Source organism: Aristolochia californica, unplaced genomic scaffold, assembly GCF_029961685.1.
Source record: "Aristolochia californica isolate CCGP_79_NKW_82.1479 unplaced genomic scaffold, dmAriCali1.0.hap1 SCAF_2, whole genome shotgun sequence".
NCBI lineage: Eukaryota > Viridiplantae > Streptophyta > Magnoliopsida > Piperales > Aristolochiaceae > Aristolochia > Aristolochia californica.
This window is the reverse complement of record NW_027181881.1, coordinates 2687859-2703498: the sequence shown is the minus strand read 5'-3', so window position 1 is coordinate 2703498 and position 15640 is coordinate 2687859. Positions and strand designations below refer to the sequence as shown.

The following is a 15640-nucleotide window of genomic DNA, read 5'->3' as shown; positions in this document are numbered from 1 at the left end:
TTACAATATCTAAATTCTCACTCTTAAATTACTAATCAAATATAATATTAAAAATATTAAATTTATATAAATAAAAAAAAGGTATTTTATTATATAAAATTACACTGATAGATTTAACATTTATTATCTAAATTTGTTTAAATATTCTATTAATAAACGAAGATAGATTTTAACTTGTTTAACTTAATAAATAATTTAATAATCACCCCAAGGAGAGATTTTATAATAACAAACAAAACCTTTTATTTATTTAAATATAAAATTAAAATAATAACTTTACTTGTATTTTTTAAATACTTATAACCATGAGACAATTTTTTTAATGGCAAATTCGTATTTTTTCACTCAAAGAAGAAGTTTATTGGTTTAGGGTTTTGGAGTTTAGAAATATTTCTCGTTTTTGCTTACTGGTATAAATTCCGAAACTTAGGGTTTGTAAATAGCCTATTGTATTCTGCGTCGCCTGTGAGAACCCTAGCCCTAACTGTGCCGCGAAGACGGTTCTCCTCTTCTCCAACACTTCGGGTATCTTCCAACTCTTCCCTGATTTTGTTCCTTGATCAAATAAAGAGTTGGTATCGTTTTTACTTATTTCTCTGGTTATCGTAAACTGTGATGTTTGTTTTAAGATAGAAATCATAAATCTTGCGATTGCTTGATGTAGAGAGATGGCCAAGTCGAAGAACCACACGGCTCACAACCAGTCTTACAAAGCCCACAAGAATGGCATCAAGAAGCCAAGGAAGCACAGGCACACCTCCACTAAGGGGGTAAGCGATTTTACGAAGTTAATGGGTTAAATTATATTTGTTACATCTGCTCTACAATGGAATCATTGTCTGTGCGTTTTCTTGAAGCTTTCTGTATCTCTCAGTTTTTTTGTGATCTGCCTGGTGTATTGTCTTTCGCTTGTCCCGGCATCGTATGTCATTTCTTCTGTTTTTTTGTTTCTTTTGCTTTTATGCGCTAATGGTCGGGAGTTTGTATTCTCATTATCATTTTAGATAACGCCGGCGTTCCTTGTGTTTCTGATTTATTTTGCACTTTTTCATCGATATCTTTTGTATAATTCGTTTATGAATTTGTTATATTGCCTTTAATGACGGCGTGAATAGAGCCATGTTCTCATTAGCTTTTATTTATTTGTAAATTCATCAGATGGACCCGAAATTCCTGAGGAACCAGAGGTACGCCAGGAAAAACAACAACAAAGTTCAAGCTTCTGCTTCTGAAGCAGAAGAGTAGAGAAAGAAACTAGAAGGATCTCTTCTCTAGGTTTTATTAAATTGTAGGGTTTTGTTCACTAAACGTCATGTTTTACTACTACACAGCACTAAGTTTTGTGGTTTCTACTTGAGTCTATCACAATGCAAGTACTTATTTTGTTGAATTATGGTTCTGGTTGCTAATGAGCAAACATTTCTTATCTTATGTAGCCTCCCCTTGGATTGTTGAAATTGCAGGTTTATTTGCTCATTCTTCTTAAAATCTATGAAATCGTTGTGTTTGTTATTTAGTTATAGAGCTGCTTAGCTCTCCTTTATCTGTCTTTCTGCACTTATTGTTGGCCTTTAATGGAGATACCACCCATAAGAAATGGATCAATTATGGTTGGTTTTGTGCTTATTTTCAACCCTTGTGTGATGGGGTTGGGTTTTTTACAAATGTAAAATATCAAATATAACAAAAAGAAATTAACCTGTTCAATTTGTTCTGTGAAGGAAACTGGGAAATTTTGTACATCTAATGACTAGTACCTGCATGTTGTCAGAGGCTTCTTTATGAGAATGGTTTTTCATTTTCATGATATTTGATCTCAACAAAACGAAATTCAACCATACTAGGGTTCTGGCTTCCTGTTCAACCATACTAGGGTACTGTGATGACAACACTTGCTATATTTTTCTCGACTTCATGTATGGATGTGCTTTTCAAATGAATCTAGTGAGACTCGTTAACCTCTGTTTCGGGCTATTTGAAAACCTGGCCAAAGTGTAGTAGAAAACAACACAGCTTTGATCAATTGTAATCCTCTTCTTTTAAATTAAGATTTGTATGAGAAAATTATCACCTTCTACATAAGAAGATCTTTCTATCGATTGCAAAGAAGGGTGCACAAGTTCAAATTGATTAAAAAAGCTTACCATCGTTGCAATTATTTTTTATTTCAGCTAAAGGACTGAAGTGATCGTATATCTGATCAACAATCACAAGAATTAAGATGTTAAAAGAGTCTAGACCTCTTTGGCATTCGTTTCTTATTAGTAAAATTTGCTAATTTGTCAAATGAAACACGCGGGGACGGTAAGCACATTGAGAAGGTCCATAGGACAGGCAAATGCTGTCCCCAATCACAATCACTCTTCATTTTGAAGCCTAGACTTTTAGAATCTACAAGATATTTGAAACTAGGAAGAAGGGTTAACAGCATAATGGTTATAATGCAATAAGAGAACAAAAGTTACAAAGCGTACCTGTAATTGCTACAATAAAATAGGCGCCACTAGATTATAAATGGAACAAAAATTGGGAGAAGAAAAATTACGTAGAAAGTGAGGCTAAAAACTAAAAAAATTGAAAGAAAGAACGAACAAAAACTTTTATTGCATTACTAAAGCTGATATCTTGGTCTCCTCTCCTTGCGGGAAGAGTACAGCTTCCTCCTACTCCAATCTACCAAAACATAGTCTGCGGACTGTAAAGCTCTAGACGGTAACTGGCTCAGGAGCTGAATTAGAAATGCTTGCATTTACCTAGAAAATGAAAAAGAGAGAAAAGCATAAATGGTCTTGCAAGATGGCTTAAAGCTCCACACAGATGTTTATGGTTGAGGTGCAAGTAGGCTTGATGATGGTTTGTAAGTAATTCTTTCATGCAACAAATCATCCAGACCTTTAACGCACATATAAAATAAGGAACATACCTTGGCAGATTTAAACAGTTCATCAAGAACTTCAGACAAGGTTGGATGTGCATGAACTGCGAACTTTATATCCTGCACAGATTCAATGCATGGGAAATTGGATAGTGAAATAACGAGAACTCGTTATAGTTCATGAGCTGAAATTTCCATGGCAGTAACATAACAACAGTAGGTAGTTTTAAAGATTTTTTATTTTACTTGAGCAATTGTACTCAGCAGTTCAAGGTTAATCACCTCCCCTTTTCAATCGCAGAGTTGTTTTACAAATAGTCACTTAGTAAACAACAGCATAGAGAATGGAAAACATTTTATGACAGCAGTAGTTTCCAACTAAACAGGGCACTTAGCAAGTATATTTTTCAGCATCACAGAGACTGTTACTTCAGCATTGTGGATACCTAAAGCCCTTAAAGAAATTACCTGAATGCATGTACGCAAGGCGATGGCATTTGATGCTTCATGGATGAGATCTGCCGCATGCAGCCCTAAAATGTGAACTCCAAGAATTTCACCAGTATCTGGTCTGTAAATCAACTGGCAACGGGGTACGAGAAGAAGTAATTAATAACCATTGAATTCAACGAAAATCTGAAGTCACAGAAACAGTTTCATTTCACATGCAAATAAAAGTAAATAGCAGCTGGATTTAGGAAGAAAACATATTACTGGAAAACAAAAGATGGATACATTGCTGCTACATCCATACCAATAAAGTAAAAAAATTTGAGAAAGAAAAATAAGGAAATCGTATACTAGGAAAAAAATAAAAAGTCTTAAGCATATATCATAGAACTGATATAAAACTCATACATTACAGAAATATAAGGGAGTTCAAGAAATAGACAGCTTGTGGAAAGAAACTAATGTCACGCTTGAAAATCGGCAAAGTTAAAGGATAATGACCTTAGCAAGCCCTTCACCTTCATTTTCTGCGAGGGCCTTGGTGTTAGCTTTAAAACTAGTCTTGGCTACACTTACTTCAAATCCCTCTTTTTGAGCTTTTTCCCTTGCTTGTGGCTGCAAAAGAGTTTTCACTATTCACTTATAACTAGATTAAAATGGAATTATGTTAAAAAGTAGCCAAATTATGATGTAGTGAGAAAATCCCTCTATGTAATGCAGAAGGCAGAAATCAAGGGCAGCTGATATTACGGCCCACATATTGGTCTACAAGCAAGGAACATATAACATGATTCCGTAAAAATTTAATCAACTCTGATTGACTTTATAGGATTTCACTACTTCAGTAAATCAGTTAACTGAAGGAAGTCTTAATATGGTAGGGAGTTTCCTGCATCAACTTGACAATGACTCAATCCAGGTCTTCATAGACCTTTTTAGGGAATGCCACCTAATAGGACCACCAAGTACCTCCGTAAGCCCAACCATACTGATTTCTGGGTGGGTAAAGCAAGCTGCTGGGATGCTTAGATGGTTTAAGACATGATCTCTTCCAGTGACTTGTTCCACAACTGTGAACATTGGAGATGAAAAGGTAAAAGAGTTAATATGTATGAGCATTTCCTTTTTTAAACTCAGATATAAATAGAGACAAGAAAGGTTTTCAGAAATGGATCCAAACTTGGTTGTTGACAGGCACAGCAAGAAGCAAGTACTTACCAGAAATACCCTGAGCACTTGCAGCATGAGCAAGCATCATTTTGCCATTAGCATCTCCAATACAATACACATGAGGTACCTATAGAGAACATATTTTGGTAAGTGAACATGTGATCATCATTGAGCAGGTAAAGAAGCTTCAAGGAAATGCAGTCTTGACTCTTGCTGAAGCTTTGCTCAATAGAGATATAGTAAAGGATTTTTGTGACAGACCAGATTTCCATCTTGGTCAATTACACGCATGCGCTCATCTACAGGAACAAATCCACGTTGAGTCCCAACATTGATCTGCAGGTAACCAAATAGTAGATCAGTGTAACTAAACATCAGTTTTGAGGCAGTGAATGAGTTTGTTCTAGTATCTGCACATACATTTTCTAAGCCAAGACCTTTTGTGAAGGGAGCCCTTCCAGTTGCCACGAGTGCAGCATCTACCTGTATAAACATGAGTATTATATCTATTTAAAAAAAAAAACATGATTATTATATCTTTTGAAAGGAACACTTTAGAGAACAATTTCATTGTCCCAAGTGGTGCCACTCTTAACTAACTTACCTCCAAAGTATCTTTTGGTTCCTTTGTCTTTGCATCAATAAGCTCAATGGTGACAGGTTTCCCATCCTTTGCTGGGGTTACCTATAAAAGAAATACATGCACACTTAGGTGGCTCTGGTACTTCCAGATTACAGAACTTATATAATCGGCAAGGCACAACAAAGCACCTTTTGTGCGAAAACGCCAGTATGATAATCAATATTCCGTGGATTAATAAGAACTCTTTGCGCTAACTTGCCTATCTCAGGGTCAAACCCAGGCATAAGTTGATCTAAAGCTTCAACAAATGTAACCTGCAGTGAATACATCAGATTAGTTTTTTTGAAAAGACGAAAAGGAAATAGGGGGGAAATAAGAAGAAACAAATACTTACTTCACTCCCAAGTGCTGTGTATACATCACTGAACTCAAGCCCAATATAACCACTTCCTATAATAGCAATCCAATCAGGAATGAACTCCAGTTTGAGCGCATGATCGCTTGTTATTACTGTCTTCCCTACATGTAGTCAACCACGGGCACTCAGAAAGCTAATCACAACTACAAATGAAAATGTTAAAGGAAAAAGCAAAAGTAGCGGCAATAGGCTACATAACAAAAGCCATTCATGCACAACTACAACCTTCCCAAAAAAGAATAGTCATTCTAATCAATTAGTAGAACCAGGTTTACAATGTACAGCCTTACAAAGTTTAGTTACATCAACTATTTTAAAAGATTAAATAGATCAATGTGCTAGAAGTTAAAAGAGATCCAGGAAAATGGTATTGGGGGTGTTTCTTACCATTTTGTATTTTATAATGTTTTTATCTATACAAGTGTGTGTGTGTGCGTGAGAGAGAGAGAGAGAGGGAGAGAGAAAGTGGAAGGAATCTGAGTGAGTAGAGAGAGGGACATTTTCAAGTTTTTTTTTGCTTGAAAATCCACCAAATTTTCTTCCAACTGGAGATCATTTTCTCTCATATGCTAAAGTTCATTCTTCAAAGTACCCCTCAACATCTTGCAAAATATAGCTCTTACATCCTTGCTATAAGTTTAAGACAGAAATGGTTCTAGACTTGGGAGTACACACGTTGGTCTCATCTATACATGGGGAATACTGAATACCCTTATCCTTGGGTTTTATAGAAGGCAAATCTCATCGTGGTAAAAGTACACTACTCACCATCAACTTCAATGCCCTTAGGTACAAAGGGAACCGAACCGGTGGCAATGATGATGTCTTTTGCAGTTATCACCGTATCAGGAAAACCAATTTTTCCGTATTTAACTTTTTGTGGGCCCTGAAATATATCAAGAATAAAACCATAACAATGCTCAATTTCACCAGCACTGAAATTCTCAAAAATGGTGAAATATACAATGATCAACTTCAATTCAGGACTTTATCACATCTTGAGATAGCCATGTAAGTTTCTATTTGTAAGTAAACAGAACATATTGCCTTCAAAGGCTTCTAAAAAGTTATGAAAGTAAAACCACTTGATCAGAAACCAAGCTACTACAACAAGAAACATTCATCTATAGCTGAGACAGTACAAAAAAAAAAAAATTGATTTTTTTAAAAATAACCTAAAGATTTTTACAGTCCTCACTTTTCCTACAGAGTATGTATAGTTAACTTGTTTACTTACCGATATTGTCCCCACGCCCGACAATATGTCTACTCCTAATGCTTTCATTGAATTAGTTAAGTTACTACGAATTTTTGAGGCAAGATTATTTGCATGATCAGCAACACCCTGTCTATCATAACCTGCAGCAGCCACCTGTCATCAAAATATAATTGAGTACAAGAGAAATATTGTTTTCATTCTTAAAATAATAAACTTTCTCCTTGGAGTAATGGTTTAGTAAAAAATAAATATATACCTGTAAACCTAAAGCCTTCAAGTGTTGTTCACTTTGAAGCTCTCGCATCCGACCACTTACAGCAAGAAGTGCCTTAGAAGGAACACAACCTCTGTTTACACATGTTCCTCCAACAACATCTCCCTCGATGATAGCAGTCTTGAGCCCCTGTTATGATAAAGTAGAAGATAGGTTGCACTCAGGGTATAAACGGCAGAAGGAGAAAACACTTTAAAAATGCAGAAGCACGTTAAAGAACTCTCCAATCCTGTAACCACCTCAGTTCTTGACATTGTACGCAGCAGAGTTACGGGGATCCACCAAATCCGATACACTACAGTAACAAATCTACTTATCCAATTCAGCCAATAAGTGGAAAACGACAAATCGGCCTGACTCGAACTACTACCGAGCTCACTAAACTTCAAAACGAAAACGAGCACAATTTTCCGGCAAAAATGGCGATTGCCTAGTCTAGTGACCATTTCCGTTCCATACAAAAAAGATAGGGTAATAAGAAATTAGCAGAGCAGAACAAATTTTAGCAACCACTACATTTCCACTAATAGATCAACCCTTTGTCAGCAGGATCATTAACCAGTAATATAGAGTCCTAACGGAGAATACACTTCCGATCTAGTCACGATCAATTTACGCCTAATCGACTCCAAATTCAGCTAAAATTCGAGAAAATACAAAAAAAAGAGAGAGAGAGAGAGAGAGAGAGAGAGAACAATGACTCCAGTTCAAATTTTCCAACCGAGACTTACCTTCTCAACAGCATGAAGTGCAGCTCCATGACCTCCAACACCAGCTCCAATAATAACCAAATCATAGTCAAATCCCTTAGCGGGAACGCCGTTGTCCGACAGGGACGCAGAGACCTTGACGAAGCTCTGCTTCGCGGACGCGACTCGTCCGCAGCATGTCCGTTTAACCGACGAGAATCCGACGACGTCCCGTTGAAGACCGCAGAAGCGGAGGTGCAAGGGCTTGACGAAAGCGGAGTAGCAGTCGTGAGAGCGATCGGATCTGGTGAGGGCGGAAGAGGAAGGGAGAGGCACGGAGGCCTGCATTTTGTACAGTCGGTAAGGGTTGCGAGAGAGAAGCGAGAGGAGAAATACAGGAGAGTGAATGAGAGAAGAGGAGGTGGTTTGTGGAGATTAAGGGGGAGGAGACCTCGACAGTTCCGTTGCAGCCTGGAGGGACGGAGAAGTCGAAGTGAGGCAGCTAAACTACGTACCTCACTGCCCTTTTCTTTGGCGCTCTCCAGTCGTTCTCATGCGTTTTTGCTGGCTTCATTCAATTCCGGAGCTAAGCTAACATGCGCTGGATGGCGTTTCTCACTTTGGAAATTTGACTCTTTCAATGGTGAAAAGACGATGAAATTGCCAAGAGCAAAAATAAATTTTGAGGTTTTATAGACAGATTCAACTCGCGAATACAGAAATTAGAACGAAATACATGATTTGATCAGAATGTGCTACTTTGTTAGATTTTATTAAGGGGTTAAAGAGTTGAATCTGAATCGATAGTTAATCGCTAACTCCAAGCTCTTTCAAGTTTTACAAACCTGTTGCCGATAATTACATTATACTGATTGCTCAAGATTGATGCTTTTTTCGCTCAATCTCTAAGATTTCAAATCATTTTCGAAGGGGCAATAAGCATGGAATGAGAAAACGAAGAAGAGTTAAATCCGTTTGATTTTTTGCTTTTTTCTTCCATTTATAATTCTACCTTTAAATCAATCCCTGCCATTTCTGTTATCAAATTCCATGACCTTACGAGTGACGAAGAAATGTCAGGTTCGAACTCTCTCTCTCTCTCTCTTTTATTGCTCTGTCTTTACCTCACGGAACTGTCTTTCTGAAGTATCATAACTCTGAAATAGGAAGACATCCAGAGAAGGAAAGAACTGCAAAGCTTTTCCAGTAAGAAGAAAATTATACAGGGTATAAAAATAACCAGATAGAAATATTTACACCAGCTGAACCAGGTAAAACACGATCCTGTCAAGGGAAAAGCAATTGATTACACAAAATCCACTTTCTATTCAGTACTTTGGTTTTTTCACAATCAGAACAGGACATTTGACGTTCTGTGCGCAGTGATTGCTCACACTTCCCAGAAAAGTCCTGCAACAGATCAAAATCATTGGAAACAGAACCACGATAAGGAAAATGGGTAGAACGGGGAAGACGATCATTTGTTATTTCAGAAAGCGTTTCAGAGGCAAAACAGTGTAGTACCTCTTCAACAGACCATATCCACGGCTTCCCATGACCAGTATATCAACTCCGAGCTTCTCAACCACGTTGCATATCATTTCCCTTGGATCACCATACTCGATTCTGGTATCTACCTTCACCTAATAACAAGGAGAAAATAAAATTTGAGTTCAAAAATAAAAAAACGAAGCTCTAGAAGCAATAGATCAACCCAAGAAAATTCAACAAAAGCGAAAGCCGTCATCGTACATTTTTTAGGTCTTTACAAGCCCGTTTAGCCTTCTCGATAACGGCCCCTGCCACATCTATGCTGTATTTTTCCATGGTCGCAACTATGTCTGAAGAAAACAGATACCCTGCAAGTGAATCAAAAGTGAGATCAACCCCTTCTACAAGGAAACCACACTCACAGAGTGACAAAAAATTCGTACCTGTTCCGTCGTAAGCTCCATAGACAACTCGAGGGGGCCTTACGTAGAGAAGGATCAGATTATCTTTACCACTACCCTCCGAGACAACGTTCTTCAGACACCACGTCAGCGCATGCATACTCTCTTCGCCTTCATCCACTGCCACCAAAATCTTCCTGTCATCCGCTTCCGCCGCCGCCATTCTAGCAAATCTCCAGAAACCCCAAAACCTGTAAAACTTGCTCTGAAGTATGAATTGCGAAACCACCCATTTTGCCGGCTTTTATAGCTGGTGGGGGATCAGAGCTGTTTCCGGTTTCCCCTCTACCTGCGGGAACCCCGGATTTTGAACAACAGCTGTTTCGTTTCTCGGGGAGTTGGGACCCAGGCATTTTCGGTGCTGCCGTCAGTGAGGATAAGAAGCAAATCATAGCGAATGAGATTGACCCGCTGCGTGTTCAGGACCTGCTGGCTCTGGTTCGAGAAACTCAAGAATAGAGGTAGAAGCTTCTGTGGGCGCGAGATGCCTCTGGTTTTGCTGTTTTATTCGGACTTACTCGGCTGGCTGCCAATAAATTATGCGTTTTTAGACATGACCAGATGTTATTTGATTGTGATTAGATTGAAGTCATTGAAGATAAAAGAGAATTTTTCCAAAATAATCATTTAAAAAAACATAATTAAAAAAATAACAACTTCCTCAACTTATATTGAAAAATACCCATAGTGAATATAATCAAAGGGTAAGTTTTGACTGTTTGCATATCACCACATTATCAAATGTAGTGAATGTAGATGAACACATTGACTACCACATCATTTTTCCTGGACAGATTAAAATTGGGTATTTTTTAAAATAAGTTGATTTACCACGTGTAGTGGACCGATCAAAGTTCGGTATTTTTCAAAATAAATTGATGACGCCTTTGACTTGTAAACTTCCCCATAACTTATAATGGGGGGGGGGGGGGGGCTCCTTTAACTAAAATTAAAATTATAAAATTATCTTTAAATATTATTAAGTAATCAAGTAATCAAGATCGAAACAAACAAATAATAGAATAAATGGATAAAATTGTCACCTCCAGTATTTCAAGTAATTAATAAAATTTTTATTTTCATTGGTAGGATTGGTAAGTTAATTAATATACAAATACAAAAAAAAATCAGGTAAAATAAAAATTATCATGAGAGGTAGATGCATAGCTTAATGAAGTACTCTAATATTTAAAGCTAACATTAATAACACGTCATGTTTGTTCTTGATATCTCACTAATTATCCACTTGGGATTTCTTTATACACGATCAGTACAGACTGGGCGACCTGAAGTAGACATTTGACGGTCGTCAATGTTGACCCCCGTTTTCCTCCACTGTCGGCAAGTAACCCCGATTTCCAATTTTGTATCTGAACCATGTTAAACTCTCCACTCGCTCTTAATTAATTTTTCACGACCTAATTCTTGAACATTCATCATGTCACATATTACCCCAATCGCAACCATTTTCATTGATAAAGAAGAGTACGATCGTAAACTTTGATTACGTTTTTATTAGGGGTTTCTCAATTCGATGTAACGCATCCGTGTCGGTGTCGCCGTTTCCCTCGCCCCGTCGGTGACTATTTCATCCCTGTACGTAGAATTACAGGCTCGGAAAGGGAAAATCTTACGACCCTTATTTAAGTTTTAATCTGGGATTCTTGATTCTCACGCTGACACTCGTCTGAGCTTGCGATTTACAGACGAAAAGCCCAATCTGATAAGCATGTGTGAACAAGAAAAGGATAAGCAATGGATGTCAGCAGCAGATAACAACAGATAGAGACGCCATTGTAGGTCTTACGGAATTTCTATACATTAGCAACAGCCTTTGGCCCTTTTTAATTCCTATTTTGGCTGTCTTAACCTCCTTTCCTCGATCATCATTGGCAATAAACAGATAATTGGATTTGTTCAAATTTCATATTTGCGCAACAGACCTTTATGATTCCCGAGCTCCGCGTCCTAACCAGACAATAATTGAAAAGAAAAGCTCTAAAAAGCCAAAAAAGGGGACAAGATTCAAATTCAAGCGAATAATGACATACCCAATGGTGGAATTTCCCCCCTCTTGGACTAATGCCGGTTTCCCTTTCGTTTTCTCGGATTGATCAAAACAGTAAAAAGAATTGGAATCGGATCATTGCAGACATTGCCGCGGAATTCCCAGATGCTGATGTTTCGTTTTTATACTTTAATGGCGACAAACACCTTATCCGATAGCTTGAAATGGTGAGATTAAAGCAGAGATTTGCTGTAAAGTAGTAAATAATTTTATTTATCCACGCGTGAACATCCGAGAATTTTTGAGTTCCGAAACGGATGCGGGGATCCACGAGGTTGGATCGTCAACATTGACTGTGATTGGACGACGTTGCTCGTAAATTTACAGAACTAGGTCTGATCATGGCTGAATGCAGATGATTGGGTTCGGCTCTCCGATCAAACCTGCACAATTTTAATCATAAATTACCTTATTTTGTTCATAATGGACATGCTTGGATGAAACCGCCTGGTTTTGTCGGACTTGCTAAAAATAATTTTAGCTAATTAAATTATTAGTACATTAAACACGCGGGTAATCGGGTATCTGTTTAAACAGTTAATTGTAAATACCTCCCTAGAAATTTGAAATTTGCTACAGTTTTTGGTTCGGTCCAAAATTCAAAGGGACACATTCGTTATTTTAAGTTATGAACAGTATAGGGGTAGTACCGGAATTTTATCTTTGGGGTTACTTCGGTTTAAATTCAAGAGAATCGAGGGAGGAGACGAGAGGAGAGAGGAAGAGAGGCAGAAGGGGGGAAGAAAATGGAAACTCAGGAAGTTTCTTTGTCTGTCGACGAATTGATGGCCTTTTCTTCAATTTCACTGTGCAGAATCTGTCATGAGGAGGAAGAAGAAACCGCCACAACCATGGAAACTCCATGCGCTTGTTCCGGAACTCTCAAGGTATGGTAGGAAAGATGGATAAGTTTTTGTTCTTTTTGTTTCTTTCCTTTAGCTTCGCGGTTGTCTGGTTGAACCTGATCGTTTTTGTTTTTTGTTGTGGATGTCAGTTTGCTCACAGGGCATGCGTTCAGAGATGGTGCGATGAGAAAGGAAACACGACTTGCGAGATCTGCTTGCAGGTATTGGGATAGGAACAGAGAACAGAGTTGTGGTTTCGTTTGTTGTTGCTCTTTTCTTTGAAGATTGACGTTGGTTCGGAGTATGGTTTTGATTCTTTTGTTTGGTGCGCTTGGTACCGAATTTTGCTCTGGTCATGGGTTCTTCTCCTGTTCAGGTTTCTTACTCTGTCCTGTACGGAATTCCGTTTCTGGGAATTGAACTGGGACTTGTTTCTGTCTTCGGTTCTATCAAGGCTACTTTCTTTGCTTAGTTCTGTTTTGAATTTGGAATATTTTCCTGTTGAAAGAATCGAAGCTTTCGTATTATCTTCTATGTCTGTTCATCTTAAAACTTTCTGTCTGTCTTTGCATACGGCTCTTGCTGAACTTGAATTGGGAGTTTTAAATTTAGATTTCGATTAGGATAAAGAATTACGCGTTTCTTATTTCAAATATGTCAACTTAATCTTCTCGAAGGTTCAAAGGTTCTTCTTTTTCCTCTTGTCTTCGTATAAATGATCTCTTAGATGGATGATTGGCTTTTATTTCCGATTCTGCTCCGCCAAAGAGGCTCCAATTCTGTTTTCTGTTTTATCTGCGATGTCTCTGTCCTTCCTATCCTCAGTGAACAGAACATTTTTTTATTCCCAGCTTTTTCTCAAGTTTTCCTGTAATAATCAATTAAAACCTAGCTTATCTGCTGCCTGCAATAATGTCGATGTTTAGTTTATTGGCCTTAGTTATTAATGTGTCCAGTTCATCCAGTTGAATATCTTCAAGTGAATTGGGATAAATCCATTTCCCAATATAATTCAAGACTGTATTTGTATATGTAGATAATCTCGTCAGGGGAATTCATTTTACTGAAAAGAAATTCACAATTGGCAGAAATTTGAACCTGGTTACACGTCTCCACCAAAAAAGACTCGCTTGGCTGATGTCGCCGTCACAATCAGGTAATTTACTAGGCCCATCCTTTGATATAATCCGCCAGTATAATCAATGGCGTTACACCAGCCTCTTGGACATTCAAGGCGATTTTAATGGAGGCGCTAACTTCAACTCTAGTAGATAATCAATTCTACTGATTTAGATTTTGTAAAAAATTTAAACTTATTACCTTCATTTTTTAGAGGAAGCTTGGAGGTACCCAGATTAAATCCTGAATTGTACAACCCAGAATCGATGGCGGTTGTAGTAGCACGAGACCAAACGGAAGAAACCGGTTGGCCGGAATGCTCGCCGGAGTCGGAGAGAAGTGCTTCCTGCTGTAGATCAATTGCTCTAATTGTAAGCGTCAACTCTAATCTCTGTTTGCTTGATCAAAATTTATCTTTTCTACTTTTTGAAAGCTGTTTGTTAATCTAAAGTGGTTTCTGTCAATCTGGGTGTGTGGGCAGTTCGCAATTCTTTTGCTAGTGAGGCATCTGGTTGCTCTGCTAACCGGAGGAGCAGACCATTATCCATTCACTCTATTCACTGTGAGTCCGAGATTTTCTGCTTATGTCTGACGTTGTTATTACCAGGGTTGGAATCGCCCTTGGATAGTTTCAAACTCCTTGTTTAAATACCTGAAATTGATGAAAACATTTTCAGTTATTTGCTTTGAGGGCTGGAGGGATTGTTTTTCCATTGTATATTATGTTGCGAGGCATTGAAGCGATCCGACTGAGACAGTTACAGCAATGGCACGAAGTAAGTACACGATCAACTCCTTCCAACAATCCAATTTGCTTTTTCTTTTTTTTTTTTTGCCCGTAAGGGAAAGGAATCTCTCAACCCAATCCCTGGCGTCGCCGTCTTCGTGCGACCAACTTAGCACGGGGCGAACATGGCTTCCACTCTGAACTGTCAATCTCAGCTACCCAAAGAGGGTGGGAAATCAAAATGGAACTGAACTCAGAAGCACTTAAAAAGCTTTATGTTTTCTAATTACAGATTAATGTTGAATTTCCGGCTCTGGAATGTTTTCTATCCTTGATCATGACTCTGAATTATAACGAGATAATGTATTTTGAGAAAAAAAAATGAAACAAGATTATGCTGAATCTCTTTTTCAACGAAACACTAACACAGCTATTCTCTCACAGGTGGCAATCACTTCAGCCAGCGATGATGAAGCGGAAGAGTTGTCGCATCATACGATTCAAATAGAATAAGATTGTGTGAGAGGGGGTCGCCTTGTACTGTGATTCACCTCCTTTGGGGAAGACAAGAGGTCATCTTGCAAGAAAGTGCGAGTTACTGATCGTGATGTGATGAACAGAGAAAGTCACATGCTGATGCAGCTCGATCCTCATCCACGAAGAGTCTTACTCCCTTGGCGTTTCTGTTTGGTATTCTTACCAGAGAGAGCAAGCACTTATCTAAACCCTTATCCACTTTGTTCCATTTACGTAATAAATCAACACGGAAGATCAAAACCAGCATTCTACTGGCAAGATTTCAGGAATTCTAATAAAAAATTTCTGAACTCTGGCCAAAAACTAGCAAAATCTATGTACTCTATTTTGTATAAATCGTATAATCAAATAGTGTAAAAGTTTCAAACTCGATTCAAATTTTGGTCTCGGGGTATAAACGAAGAAAACTTCTTGTTAAGATGAATCAATCAATCTACTTATAAAATTTCCTAACTTTGATTTTCTTAACATGTTATATGGTAAAACAAAAATTGAGGCGCTTTACATTGTTGACCCGGTGGCTCAGGACGATCTGAGAACTGACACGGCTGTGATCTGGAAAGGCCGAGTTCAAGTTGGTCACGGTCACTTTGCTCTGCTGCCAAAATCTATAAAAAACGTCTAAATTCCAAAACGACGACTACAGCCGGCTTTCTTCACCTCACTCACAATGGTTTTCTCGTAATATGTATTAAGATTAAGGCTTGTTGATTT

General features: G+C 38.0%; 4 protein-coding genes across 4 annotated transcripts; 2 read left to right on the top strand and 2 right to left on the bottom strand.

The window, feature by feature from the left end:
- The first annotated feature begins 420 nt into the window (after nucleotides 1-420).
- LOC137956383 (large ribosomal subunit protein eL29z-like) lies at nucleotides 421-1516 on the top strand. The gene is made up of 3 exons (XM_068803858.1): nucleotides 421-525; nucleotides 665-770; nucleotides 1159-1516. The coding sequence occupies exons 2-3, from the start codon at nucleotides 669-671 to the stop codon at nucleotides 1243-1245; spliced, it is 189 nt and encodes a 62-aa protein (XP_068659959.1). The 5' UTR covers nucleotides 421-525; nucleotides 665-668; the 3' UTR covers nucleotides 1246-1516.
- A 797-nt stretch (nucleotides 1517-2313) lies between these two features.
- Nucleotides 2314-8230, bottom strand: LOC137955598 (dihydrolipoyl dehydrogenase 2, chloroplastic-like). The gene is made up of 15 exons (XM_068802609.1): nucleotides 7721-8230; nucleotides 6972-7118; nucleotides 6734-6868; nucleotides 6265-6382; nucleotides 5473-5597; nucleotides 5267-5392; nucleotides 5100-5180; nucleotides 4916-4978; nucleotides 4757-4831; nucleotides 4544-4622; nucleotides 4295-4395; nucleotides 3827-3940; nucleotides 3344-3457; nucleotides 2924-2995; nucleotides 2314-2753 (listed from the first exon to the last, which is right to left on the bottom strand). The coding sequence occupies exons 1-15, from the start codon at nucleotides 8024-8026 to the stop codon at nucleotides 2706-2708; spliced, it is 1704 nt and encodes a 567-aa protein (XP_068658710.1). The 5' UTR covers nucleotides 8027-8230; the 3' UTR covers nucleotides 2314-2705.
- A 553-nt stretch (nucleotides 8231-8783) lies between these two features.
- LOC137957189 (universal stress protein PHOS32) lies at nucleotides 8784-9906 on the bottom strand. The gene is made up of 4 exons (XM_068804925.1): nucleotides 9613-9906; nucleotides 9431-9537; nucleotides 9203-9321; nucleotides 8784-9088 (listed from the first exon to the last, which is right to left on the bottom strand). Exons 1-4 carry the CDS (start codon nucleotides 9791-9793, stop codon nucleotides 9007-9009), a joined length of 489 nt encoding a protein of 162 aa, XP_068661026.1. The 5' UTR covers nucleotides 9794-9906; the 3' UTR covers nucleotides 8784-9006.
- A 2519-nt stretch (nucleotides 9907-12425) lies between these two features.
- On the top strand, nucleotides 12426-15322 carry LOC137957302 (uncharacterized). The gene is made up of 7 exons (XM_068805056.1): nucleotides 12426-12585; nucleotides 12693-12764; nucleotides 13632-13699; nucleotides 13877-14033; nucleotides 14144-14224; nucleotides 14340-14438; nucleotides 14834-15322. The coding sequence occupies exons 1-7, from the start codon at nucleotides 12445-12447 to the stop codon at nucleotides 14900-14902; spliced, it is 687 nt and encodes a 228-aa protein (XP_068661157.1). The 5' UTR covers nucleotides 12426-12444; the 3' UTR covers nucleotides 14903-15322.
- Nucleotides 15323-15640: the final 318 nt, after the last annotated feature.